This window comes from Ursus arctos, unplaced genomic scaffold (genome assembly GCF_023065955.2).
Source record: "Ursus arctos isolate Adak ecotype North America unplaced genomic scaffold, UrsArc2.0 scaffold_13, whole genome shotgun sequence".
NCBI classification, from domain to species: Eukaryota; Metazoa; Chordata; class Mammalia; order Carnivora; family Ursidae; genus Ursus; species Ursus arctos.
Window position 1 is genome coordinate 66226316 of NW_026622797.1, and position 13951 is coordinate 66240266.

Consider the following 13951-nt stretch of genomic DNA (forward strand, 5'->3'; position numbering starts at 1 on the left):
TCCAGATTAAAATCGATCAAATATGAAGCCACAGTAAAGACTACCACACCTATAAGTGTCCAAGATACCATGAGTAAAAGTCAGCAGAAATAACACAAAGCAGAATTAAGCCCTCAAATATTAAGACTCCAAATATTTGGAATTACCAATATGGAATTATGCCTACAGTTTTCACCCCTAAAAAGGAATTAAAATGGGCAAGGAATAAACTATTCAAAATGACCAAAGAACGAAATACAACATTTAGGAATAATTGAAAATATTAAATAGTAGATCTGAAATAGGTGACAAGAGAATTGGTGAGCTGTAAGATATGTTTGTAGTTACCCAGAATGCAACACAAACAAATAAATAAATGAGAAAAATGATAGGTTAAGGAACACAGGGAAAGGAAAGATAGGACTAACAAAACAGAACTCCAGTAGAAGAAAATAGGATGGAGAGAGTTTAAAAATCAGGAGGGATCGGCCAGGAATTTTCTGGACAAAGGTATGATTTCTAAACAGGATAAATGAAAAGAAGTCTACCCCATGACACACCTTTGTGTGGCTACAGAACAACAAAAACAGAAGGGAGATTTTTAAATTAGCTAATCAGAAAAGAGATTACCTACAAAGGATTGACAGACTGGTGTATAGTTTCCAGCACCATTAGTGGAAGCTAGAATACTGGAATCATAATTTCACAGAGCTGAGAGAACATAGTATACCTGCCCTAAATGATTTTTTTAAGGAGAAGGGTGCGAGTTAAAGATGTTTTGAAAGAAAACTTGGAGAGAATTCACTATAAATGGACCTCATTAAAGGTATTTGGGGAAGAAAGAAAATGATTACATAAGACAAGTGTAAGATGTAAGAGATGGCGGTTGAAAAGCTAAATAATTTATTTCTACTTGTTTACAGAAAACAAGTAGAATCACTTCTACTTGTTTACATATGACTGTAAGCCTTTTAGGTAATGATATAGAGAGTGATTTACACATTTATTTTTAAATGTTTAACTTTTTAATAAGCTAATAAAAGTCTTTTACCTTCATAGTTCTTTTTACACTTTAAGTGCCTTATATTGATTTCAGTTTTTATAGGAGTACTAAGTTACATTGGGATATAAAAAACCTAAGACTCTGAGTAGTAGTTTCTTTAAAGGAATCATAATAGCTAGGAATATTAGTTATTTTAACACCAGCTGCTGTAGCTAATACTGGGCTTATCACAATAGAAATTTATTGTTCATGCATGTAAAATCCAAAACAGGTGTTCCTGTTTGGCAGATGATCTCTCATATTGTCATTTAAGGACCCAGTTAAGCTCCCTCAATTTTGTACTTCTGCCATCCTCCAGGACTTTGGGAACTTATGCACTTAACCAGCAGATAAAGAGAATGGAGATCACATATGAGAGGTTTTTTGAGCCAGGCCTACAAGTGACCCTCCTGCTACCCACATATCAGTGGCCACAACTCAGTCTTAGCTATAAGTACCTACAGGAGAGATTTCCCAAAATGTCTCGTATGCCCCAGAGAAAGAAGGGGATGGCTTTTATGAGCAGCTGGCCAGTCCCAGAATATTTACTGCTCTAACCACAGGTTAGAACCACTCACTGCTCTTTGCCAGTTAAACATCCCAAAGGCTCTTCCAGTCACCATCCAGTTCACCGTCCAGGATGAACATCTCACGATGACATACGGTCCTCCAACTGGTCTGGATGTGGCCTCCCATAATGAATTAAAAGAACAAGTTATCTGTCACCTCTCCCTCTCCCAACTCACACAATACATAATAGCAGAAAGACAGGACAATCAGTAAAAGTTTTCACTGGGAAAAGGGAACCATGGAGGCATACAGCAGTTACTAGTCTATAGGGATGAAGTCTTGGCATTGTCTTGTCCCTCTGCCCTGGATTTGTGGGATGGGTCTTGCTGAGACCGTCCTTTGGCCCTTGAAAAGGAACTCCTTTATCCATAGCTCATGACTCCAAGCTTCACCCTTTTGTAGGTTCCTCCTTGTGCATTCTTCATACCATGTCAGATGTAGGTATTGGCATATACTCTCCTTGGAAGCTGTACGGTTTTCACAGCTGCACCCTGCTTATGTAGTTCTGGGGTCCTGAGGATTGTTGTAAGGCTCAAAACAATCAAAATTCTTTCAATTAGAAATTTGTGGTTCCTTCTACAATATTAATTTCCTCAAAAGTAGGCTTGTGATCTCCCTGGTTCCAGTCAGTTTCATGTGCCTGTGACTATTACCAGAATTCTTTCTTAGACTAAATCTTGAACCTGGTTTATTTGATTTCTGGCCACATTGCCTTTTCTCAACTGAACAGAGACACCTTGAAATCATCAAGTTTAGGTGGGAAGTACTTTCTCTTATTTGTTCTTTGCTGCCGTACTGAGTCTTAAGGGCCTTTGTCAGTCTTACTTCCTACTATTTGGAGTCTACAAGCAGTCAGCTTTTCCAGTCCTTCAAGGCCACAAATTATCATAGGAGACAAATTTTACCAAACATTTTGCTATGTCATTACATGGATCTCTATCTTTCCAGCCTCCATTTTTTCTTTCTTGATGCCTGCTGCTAAGCTAATATCAAATATATTAGATTTTTGTTATAGCAGCATCCACTTCTTTTTTTTTTTTTTTAAGATTTTATTTATCTATTTGACAGAGAGACAGCCAGCGAGAGAGGGAACCACAAGCAGGGGAAGTAGGAGGTGAAGAAGCAGGCTCCCAGCGGAGCCCGATGCGGGGCTTGATCCCAGGACCCTGGGATCACGCCCTGAGCCAAAGGCAGATGCTTAACGACGGAGCCACCCAGGCGCCCCAGCATCCACTTCTATACCATTTTCTTATATTGGTTAGAGTGGTACTGTTAATAATAGATAAGCTCTGAAATCGAATGGGTTTACAAAATACAAGTTGATTTTTTTCACTCATATGAAGTCCAAAATAAAATAGTGAGTTTCTCACATGGTGGCTCAGGATCCAAGGCTTCTTGTAGGTTAAAATCCTCTGCATTCAGCGGCATATAAGGAAAGGAAAAGGAATATATGTATGTGGGAGATTGTTATGGCCTGGCTTAAAAGTGAAGTACATCACTTCTACCTACAACCCATTGGTTAGAATGGTCATACAGCCACATCTAACTACTCAGAAATCTGGAAAATGTAATCTTTTATGCCCAGGAGGGAAAGGAAATGGGGTCAGTGAACAGCTAACCAGTCTGGCAACAGTAGGCTAAACTAAAGACTCATTTCTGTTCACCATAACGTTAATAAGAACAAAACAGGTTTGCAAACATTTGGACCATGATCTACAATAAAAAATATTTCACAGTCTATCATGTGTACGTATTAATGTGTATAAAACTGAAACAACGTACATCAAACAGTATTTAATTTTACGAGTTGTGATGCATTTTGATATTTTCTATTCTGTTTTTTTAAATGCTGTTGTAGTCTACCAAATCAGTTTTGTGACTTAGGTTTCCAGATCTCTGACCTAGATTTTTATGATTTAGATTTTATGACTACGTTTCTGCCTGCAGCTTGAAAAACACTGCAATAGATAGATTGAGGTTAGGGGACAAGTGATTTATGAAGGTATTGATATCCATTTACTTCCATTTTAGGATACATAATGTTGACCCACTAGAACTTTTTTAAACCCCATGTTTTATTTTGGCCCAGAGAGATGTATAGTCAGGAAAGATTATGGAGAGAGAGATGGAGACATCAAAATGTGGATCTAGCAGTCTCCTTAAGAGAACTAGGTTAAGGTCATTTAATTTTTGCTAATATTCCTCTGAACCATTGAGCTATTACAGTGACCAGGAAGCATTTGACAGAAGTTGAATGATGACATTTTGCTTAACCATTTCTACCACCACAAATGTCTCTTCTTTTATTGTAGGAATCAAGTATTGGTCTTACAACCTTTTTTTTGTTTTTTTTTTTAAACAGCTTGCTGCTGGTTGCAGGTGGGACAGTATTAAAAATCTGTGACTTTGGTACAGCCTGTGACATTCAGACTCATATGACCAATAACAAGGGGAGTGCTGCTTGGATGGCACCTGAAGTTTTTGAAGGTAAATGACAAAAGCATGTTGTGATTGATAATCTGCCTTCTTACTCCATGTACATCCAGTGTGTGTTTATGGCTTTACCCTGTTTTAGTGCTTTTATTTCTGCATAGTACATATTCGAAAGGATATACAGTTGACCCTTGAGCAGTGCAGAGGTTAGTGGCACTGACTGTCCCACGCAGTTGGAAATCCTCATGTAACTTTTGACTCCCCCAAACTTAACTACTAGTAGACAGCTCTTGACCGGAAGCATTAGTGATAACATAAACAATCTCTTAACACATGTTTTGTATGTGTATTATTTACTGTATTCTTACAGTAAAATAAACTGAAAAAAGAAAATGTTACTAAGAAAATAGTAAGGGAACTACATTTATAGTGTTGTACTCTATTTCTCAAAAAAAAAAAAAAAATCCACATTTAAGTGGACCTCTGCAATTCAAACCAGTATTCACAGGTCAACTGTACTAGAATCTAAGGAGGTAGTAAATAAATACAGCCCTAGATCTTAAATCTCATAGCAAGTTTTGTATTGTGTAGCAGTGTCCTATGCAGGTTCAAGTATATATACAGTCAATCCTCATTTTCATATTCCACCTATTGCAACTGTAAAACTTACGTATTTTTAACCCTAAAATCAGTATTCATGGTGCTTTCATGATTGTTTGCAGGCATGTGCAGAGCAGGGGAAAATTTTGAGTCATCCAATACATGTTCTCAGCTGAGGAACAAGACAACACATTGCCTTCTTATTTCAGCTCTTGCCTTCTCATTTCAGCTCCCAGACTGTGTCATTTTATGATCTACTTAGTGCCGTGGTTTTTTTCGTTTTTTTGTGTGCTTTTTGTTGATTTCACTTTTTAAGATGGCCTCCAAAGGCAGCATTGAAGTGCTTTCTAGTGTTCCCAAGTATAACGAGGCTGTGATATGTCTTACAGAGAAAATACATGTGCTAGCTAATCTTTATTCAGGCATGAGTTATAGTGCTGTTCCATGACTTCAATGTTACTGAATCCACAATATATAGTAAATAAGGTGTCTTAAACAGAAACACCTATAAAACACGGTTATTTATGTATTGATCAGTTGACGCTAAGAGATTCACAGGAACCTAACCCTGACTGTCCCTACGAGCCAATGATTCAGCATTCACTATCCAGTCTTCACATAAACTTTATAGAACCTAAATACCAAGAATAACAAGAATCAGCTGTGCTTTGTATTGGTTTCCTAGCAATTAAAAATTGACAGTCTAAATGAGCATGCCTTAGAAGAAATGCAAGTAATCTGGCTGAAATATGATACTAAGAAAGACAAGTAAAGGATAAGCTTATGTTTAATTTCTTTTACATCTCCATATCTCACTCAGGTTCTAAAAGAATGATCCGTAAATTTCAGAATAGTTTTCTGTATGAAAATATGAAGTTATCTTTTAAATGAGAAAAGTGGAACTGAAGATTTGTATGTTAGGAAGTATGACTGTCCATAAAATTCAGATATATTTAGTAATCAGATTCTGATTATGGCTCGTTCCTTTTATTTTTGATGAATTTAAAGTTTTTTTGTTTCTTTGTTTTTAGCCACCTGAGAGAAAAAGGAATTTGCCATGCAATTGGTCACTTGAGTGGAGCTCTTTTGCCATAAAATTCAATTAAAAAGTGAATGAACCAGCAAATGTTAAATTATACAAAATGAAATAATGCTTCCTGTTTTTAAGTTCATATACAGAATACATTGGTTTAAAACTTCATTTTTTTTAAGATATTATTTATTTATTTGACAGCGTGCACACAAGCAGGGGGAGCTGTAGGCAGAGGGAAAGGGAGAATCCGGCTCCCCATGGAGCAGGGAGCCCGATGTGGGGCTCGGTCCCAGAACCATGGGATTGTGACCTGAGCTGAAGTCAGACACTTAACCGACTGAGCCACCCAGGTGCCCCTAAAACAATTCATTTAAAATCCTTTCCTGTGAGTTAAAATCACATAGTATTACTATAGTGTGAAAAGCAAAAAGATTTATTTATGTATACAAAAGAGGCCAGAAATAAAAGTTACTTTCAAAATTTAGAGTAATAAAGTTCATACTGTAAGGCTTGTAGATTTCTTCATTTCTGAAATATGTCAGCCTCTATAACCCAAATTAGATTGTAATATCATTTTAATGCTTGCAGTGCACTGCTTAGTGCACGTGTTGGTACACATGCTAATAAGTACATGTGTGGCTATCACTGTAATCATTCTTACAGTGCGTTTTGGGGGCTTTGGGGGTTTTTTGGCTGTTGATTGTGCTGATTCACCCTGTTTAGTGATCCTATAAATTTTGCAGCATAATCAGCTTATAAATTTGTTATCTATAACTTTCACTGCTTATAGCTTTTAAGTATGCAAATTAAGAATCTTACCTTGCCAGATATTGAAAAGAAAGTCTTATCATTAAATTAGAAATTTCTTCTTTTGTGATAGTAGAGTAGTTCTATCAAGAGAATGAATGGTGAAAGAAAATTTAAGATTAAAAAATTACAGAAAGGAAAGTACAAATGTTTCATACTCTGCCCCACAGAAAGTATAAGTCTGAATAAAGAAAAGATGAATCCTGTGCCTCTCTATGAAAAGGTAGAAAATGACCAGTTTTCTAAAGTGTTTTTTTTAGTTCATTATTAATGCTTAATCGATAAATAAATGTTTTGTTGCAGAGACTTAAGGTGCTTAAGAAAGAGTAATTTCTCAGCTCTACATGCGGCACCCTCCTGTTTTTGTACACAGTGCTCATTCTTAACAATTTATCCGAGCGGTTGTTCCTGTAAGTCATGTGGAAAAGAGTCTTGAAATTATACCACCTTTTTCTCTAGGTAGCAATTACAGTGAAAAATGTGATGTCTTCAGCTGGGGTATTATCCTTTGGGAAGTGATAACACGTCGGAAACCCTTTGATGAGATTGGTGGCCCAGCTTTCCGTATCATGTGGGCTGTTCATAACGGTTCGTAAAAAGAAATTTTTCTTTAATATATTTTGTATATTTTCTGTCTGGACAATTGTATCTACCTCAAAGAAGACCATTTATCCCTAACATTAAAATGTCCAGTTCTTTGTTACTGGAATATTTTGCTGTCATCAGTCTCCTACCCTCCCCCTCACCCCCAAAATCAGGTAGGGCAGGTCTGAGAGTGGTCCTGTCCTTTGCCCAAGGCTGAGGAGGTCTGCCTGATCCTGCTAATTAGGGAAAGGCCATCAATAGACAGCCAGAGCCAGCTACCTAGGTTGGCTTGCTCTGTGGGATAGAGAGCCTCAGATTGGACTCTGTGGAGAAAATAAAATTAAAAAAATAAATAAATAAAATCTTTCTCAAGGTTAAGGTAATTTAGGAGGTATAGCCTTTTCTCTTGAGATAGCAAAGTATAATAGTAAAGGTTGTTACTTCAGCTATTCATAAAGGCAAAACACAGAGTGCTTTACATATGCTTTCATTTTATCTCCTCATTCATCCTTATAATAAGGGGAGTACTATTACTGCTTCATTCAACAATTTTACAGTTTTATAGAAACCAAGAATTAGAGAAGGAAAGAAAGTTGCCCAAGGTCATCAGATTAGTGAGTGGTATTGCTGGGATTCCCATCCAGATCTTTCTGACTCCCAGTGTCCATATTTTTAAGTTATATTGACTTATGAACTCAGTGTCCTTTATCCCTCCTGCTCCTTTTAGACATGTAGTTGTGATGTTTCTAACCACTCAGGATGATAGAATACATGTTCTTCATTAATCAAGTTAATTCACGTTTGATTTGGGAAAATACACTCTTCATGGAGGGAAATTGCTTAACCTTCCTAATTTTTATATCACTCTTATTTAATTTCTATCAATTGGTTATTCTGATTAAGACATTTTATTGACATTTTAATACACTGTTACAAAGATCATACAAATACCTGCCTAACTAGGTCATTCATAGACTTGTCAAACAGTACCATCATCTGGGTAATCTAAGTGGGTTTTTTTGTTTCCTGTACTGCCTTTCATTTTACTACCTTTAATGTCATTGTAGAGAATGCTAGAGCATTGACTAAGACAGTGCGTTTTGGTTTTCTATCAATTGTCAGTAAATAATTGACTGTCGAAGTACAGAATAAAACAGCTAACTTATTAGTTGGTAAAATTATGAAGATTTCATTATATTTGAGGCTTTCTTTAGGGACCTCACTATAATATTAGTCTTGGTAATTACACAAAAGTTGACAGTTTTCAGTTGGTGAAATGATGGATTCACAGCAGCCAACGAGGTCTGCCACTGACAAGAGAGTCATTTAGAGGTCAGTAAGTATAATACTATAGTGGATGACTTTTCCGATATGGAAGGTGATTTTTCAGACACATCTGAAATTTTTACAGTGAATCTGAGAATTTAGTTCAAGTAAGATTACCTCAAACCACCATTTTATTTTTCTTAATAAAGCCCACTAAGCCATTATTAGTTGTTAAAAGAACAATGTTAGAACAAATGAGATATTATTTCTCAGTCATACTCTTACTATAATGCATATTAAAAATTTTAATTTAACTTGCAAAAGGTGTACCCTCCCCTTTATGAAAATATGTTAACCTAATAGACAAAAAAAGTACTTTTATTATTCCAAAATAAATCTTAAATTACAAGATCTATAAAATAAATACTGTATTGGAAATACATATAAAAAGCTTACACCATTCTTTGGGTAAATACATTCTTTCCCCCCCCTCTAATTTTTAATTATAGGTACTCGACCACCACTGATCAAAAATTTACCTAAGCCCATTGAGAGCCTGATGACTCGTTGTTGGTCTAAAGATCCTTCTCAGCGCCCTTCAATGGAGGAAATTGTGAAAATAATGACTCACTTGATGCGGGTATAATCCTTCTTTTGAGGGTCTTTGGATTTAGGGGAATTTGGTGTATACTGAGTTCGAATGGGGCTTTAAAATGAAAAGACATTATTGCTGTTTCCTGCTTTATACTTTTCTGTATTGTCCAAGTTAGAATGGGCATTTATTACTCATATTATCAGAGGAGGAAATGTTATTTTGGGGAAAAAAAAAGTCTAGTCTTTATAATGGAAAGATAGCTAGAGTAGGTTTCTGAACTTGCTTTTTCCTCCTGCTTAACTTAGTGGACAAGTGTGTTTGTTTTGGGGCCTGTTGCCTCATCTATAATGCAGTGCAAGCTAAATTAGATGTCTTTATACAGGACTTAGGTATTTTCTGACTCTAAAACTTGCCAAACTAAATTTTAAATTTTCTTGAGTACAGATCTTCATCATGCGGTCATTTATTCAGGGCAGTAGTATGGTTGTATTCCCAGACACATTTATTTAATGATTTTTACCTTCTGGTGTTTCATTGCATATTTTTAGCTTTTCCTTCACCATTAAAAAAGTTAAACTTCTAGGATTTATAGATAGAATTTTTTTTTAATTTTTTTAAAAGAACCCTTTCAAATGATTATCAAAATTTCTTAGTCTATAAACAAACACTTTTAGAATTATTTGAATATTTTAGGCCTCTAGTTTTTGATACATTAACAAAATCTACTGAGTGGTACTTTGACTTTAAAAATGCCTGAATTTAGAACAGTAGAACAATTTTGCTCAGTAGATGAACCCTTCAATCTCCTTAAATATAGACTTCCTAAATGGCCAAAGATTTGTTTATTCTATTGAAAATAATTTAGGCAAACTAAGCTTGAACTAAACTGATTAAAACCTACCATCATATGTGAATACCAGCTATATATAGAATCCTAGGCCCTGAAGATGTGCTCATAAGAAAACAACTTGGTCTCCATAGTGAGATACCTTAAAACATTGGGATATATAAATTGTTCAAATTGTGACTGTACTTATATGTGCTTTGTCTGATTTGAAAAGAAAACCTTTCTTTTTTCCCCTAAATTTTAATTTTTATCCAGCAAAAATTCCCAATATTGTATCTCCGTTTTATAGAGGAACAGCCATAATCTATCTTTGATATTCAAAATATTAGTTCTAACAATTGTTCTATGGCATACTAGGCTCAGTTGTCAAACTGACAATAATTTCAACAATTTGGAAGTTTGTATTAGTGCTCTGAAAACATAAATACATTCTACATAATTACAAGGAATGATACTATTATATTTGATATATTCCTTTGGAAAAATGTAGCGGTTTGCTTGAGGACTATCTGGGTTCTGTGTAAAATAGCTACTTAAGTACATACACAGCATTGATCACAGTTGAAATTTAAGAGAGTAGCACATTATCATCATCTTTGTAAAATCAAAAACTTAAGGCATATACTGAGTTTAGACATCTATAAATTCACTATATGCTTGGGAAAATAAAGTACTGTCTCTGCTACTTTCACATCCCAGGACAAGGTAATAGTTAATGTGTATTCTTCACATTAATTCTTACAGGATTTATCTTATATTAAAGAAATTTTAAACTGTGATTTACTTTTTCATATATAGTACTTTCCAGGAGCAGATGAGCCATTACAGTATCCTTGTCAGTATTCAGATGAAGGACAGAGCAACTCTGCCACCAGTACAGGTAAGTGGATAGATTGGAAGAGTAATAACCTAATTTTTATATGTCTCTGTTCCCATGAAATTATAATCAAGAGGCAATGAATGATGTCTCCATTTGCATTTTAATTTCTTCATTTCATATGATTGACTACAATTTGGGTTTCCAGGTACATCATTCTTCATGAAGGTACCCAGTTTAAAGAGTTACTAAAGATCTGCTTCCAAGTCTTAGAATTCTTGTACAGTTAAATAAAAAAAGATGGGATCTTGTATTGCTGGGGATGTCATTCTTTATTTGAAAAATAAAATCGTTTTTGCACAGATATGGGTAGATCAAATAATATTAGAAATCATTGTAAATGTAAAAAACAACATATTTCTTCATCGTGAATGCTTTACTTTTTGGTCTTTGTAGAAGAGTCTGTAGAAACTCTTACTTAAGAATTCTTTATTTTTAGTTCAAAGTTCCTTAGTTTTCTAAATACAAAGTAATGGTGGGATCTATAGTTTGTGATCATCAAAAAAGACAGTAAAAGTAAGTCTCAACTTAGAAAAATTGTGCTTTTCAAAATATATGACATTTTAAGCATTCATTATTTAATTACAACTAAAATGTACATGTGTATATGTACACATATATTTATCCTGTACTTAAAATTTTATTTTTACTGACGAGTATTTTTGCTGATCTGTTTCCCCCACCTCAAAAATAATTACATTTATTTTAAGCTGGTTTAATAGTTATTCCCAAATTCTTTTTTTTTTTTTTTTTAAGATTTTGTTTATTTGTCAGGGGGATAGAGAGAGAGAGAGAGTGCACAAGCAGAGGGAGAAGCAGGCTCCCCGCTGAGCAGAGAGCCCAATGTGGGACTTGATCCCAGGACCCTGGGATCATGACCTGAGCCGAAGGCAGACACTTAACCAACTGAGCTACCCAGGCGTCCCACCCCAAATTCTGTTTTTACCGAAAATCTTTAAGTTGCTCTGAATTCTAAAGTGAACTTCTCTAAAATTCCAATTATTTGTTTCTACCACCACCTCCAAACTCTCTCCCTATTTAAGGACTGTGACCTTCAGGCCTTTGATCCTTCCGTCTTTTCACTGAGCCACAGTTCCCTTAGATCCTTCCTTTCATCCTCCCTTCACTTAAACCAGATAGTTATTATAATTTCTTGTCTTAGGCTTGTTTGGCTAAACCACAAATGGTTAAATCTGACACTTGGCTTGCCGTTGCCCGTACCAGTGCAGCTGAATGTGACTGGAGAGAACACATGTTTACTGTCTTCAAATGCCTTAGTGATTTAGTGATACAGGATAGTTTTACTAATTTAGTCTATCTCCTCTCGCCTAGATGACTTAATGTTATACTTTAGTCTCTCTCCTCCAACTTCAAATATCTCCTCTTCACTTCTCACTTTCAGCTGATCCTATTTGCCTATTTCTTTGAAAATTGGAGCAATCAGAAGATAGCTTCCAGAAGCTCCCCCACTACATCTGCCCACCTACCTGTATCTGTGCCCATCTGCTCTACATTCTTTTCTGTTACTGTGGCTGAGCTCTCCATGATTCTCACCAGAGACAAGCTTGTCTACTTGTGCACTCTGTCCCATCTGCTCTTCCCAGCAGTTCTTCCCTCAGTCTTTTGCATCATCACCCTTTCTACTGGAATCATTCCCAGGGCAAATATAGTCTGTATTTGCATCCTCTTAGCCTCTCTCTTCCTCATTCTCTCTAGTGCCCAGTCCATTCAGGCTTTTATTGTCCCACTACTCCAGAATTGCTCTTGTCAAGGTCACCAGTTGTCTCCACATGACTAAATTGAAATGATTTTCAGTTCTCATCTTTTATTTTTAAGATTTATTTATATGAGAGCATGCACAGGCAGGGGGAAGGGGCAGAGGTAGGCAGAGAGAGAATCTTAAGCAGATTCCCTGCTGAGTGCAGAGCCCAACTTGGGGCTCGATCTCATGACCCTGAGATCGTGACCTGAGCCAACCAAGAGTCAGATGCTTAACCAGCTGTGCCACCCAAGCACCCCCAGTTCTCATCTTTTTTGGCTTTCCGTAATATTTAACATAGTTCATTACGTTCTCCTTATATGTAGGACTTTCTTTAGTTGGTCTCTAGGATACCATACTAGCCTGGGTTTCCATCTTCCAACTCTGGCCACTTTCTCTGATGGTTTCCTCTGCTGGTAATTTTTTTATCTTCCCAACCTATACATGTCAGCCTGCCTAGGACTCAGTCATTAAGGCTCTTTTGCTTATCTCTCTACACTCATTTCCTCAGTAATCTCATCCAGTATCATAGCTTTATATACCATCTGTTTGCTGATGTTTTGCTCCATCTCTGACCTGAACTTCATACTCATATATCCAACTACTTACTTGATATCTAATAGGAACGCAAGCTTACCATTTTCCAAAAACTAAGCTCCTGACATTCCCCTCAAACTTACTTCTCCCATGGTCTTCCCCATCTTGATTAATGGCCAGTCTGATTTACTAGCTCAGGCTAAGAATGTTACAGTCATCCTTGACTGTTAGAAGACTAAGCATTTTGGTTCCCTTTTTGTGCTGTCCGTAAGTTTCATTTAAAATGGGTTTGGATATCTTAATTGGCTTGAAAAGTCCTATTTATGTCTTATTAGTTTAGAAAAGAATTTAAGTTACATATTATTGAATGAAGCATCTGTATTATTCCCAACGTATAATCATAAATATTTCTGCTTTCCTAGGCTCATTCATGGACATTGCTTCTACAAATACCAGTAATAAAAGTGACACTAATATGGAGCAAGTTCCTGCCACAAATGATACTATTAAACGCTTAGAATCAAAACTGTTGAAAAATCAGGCAAAGCAACAGGTTTGTTTTGTTCCTAAAAGTAAAATCATATGATGACCTTGCTAGTAGTTATGATTTTATACTAACTGAAATTAATTGTTGTTTTCCATTATACAAATGGTTCCTGAAGCAGACGGATAAGAATAGAGACATAAAATGAGATTCTCCTACCGTTTAACACCAAATTGTTTCCCTTCTGATGATTGCAGCCTTTGCCAGCAGTGCAGCTCCTTCCCTATGATGTTCCCTAACTTTAATGGTTGATGATTAAAAATGTAAAATGCCAAAAAAAATAAATAAAATGCTTATTTCTTGGTTCTACTACCCAGTTAAAGGAGTTTGTCCCGTCTGTCATTTCAGGTTGTTCAGATTGATTATATTTTTACTACTGTTGATTTAAAAGTATTTTAAGTGATTTTATTCATCTTACCTGAGGCATTTAGGTTAACTAATAATTGTAGCCTTTAACTCCTAACTCCAGTGAGTGCC

General features: G+C 35.9%; 1 protein-coding gene across 2 annotated transcripts in view; it reads left to right on the forward strand.

Moving 5' to 3' along the window:
* The window catches only part of MAP3K7 (mitogen-activated protein kinase kinase kinase 7), a 71324-nt gene that overhangs the window by 23012 nt on the left and 34361 nt on the right, over positions 1-13951 (forward strand). For both annotated transcript variants that reach the window (XM_026511800.4, XM_026511799.4), the window contains exons 6-10: positions 3954-4078; positions 6924-7052; positions 8825-8955; positions 10556-10637; positions 13353-13483. In XM_026511800.4, coding sequence (XP_026367585.1) covers positions 3954-4078; positions 6924-7052; positions 8825-8955; positions 10556-10637; positions 13353-13483 — 598 coding nt within the window. The remainder of the gene's footprint in view (positions 1-3953; positions 4079-6923; positions 7053-8824; positions 8956-10555; positions 10638-13352; positions 13484-13951) is intronic.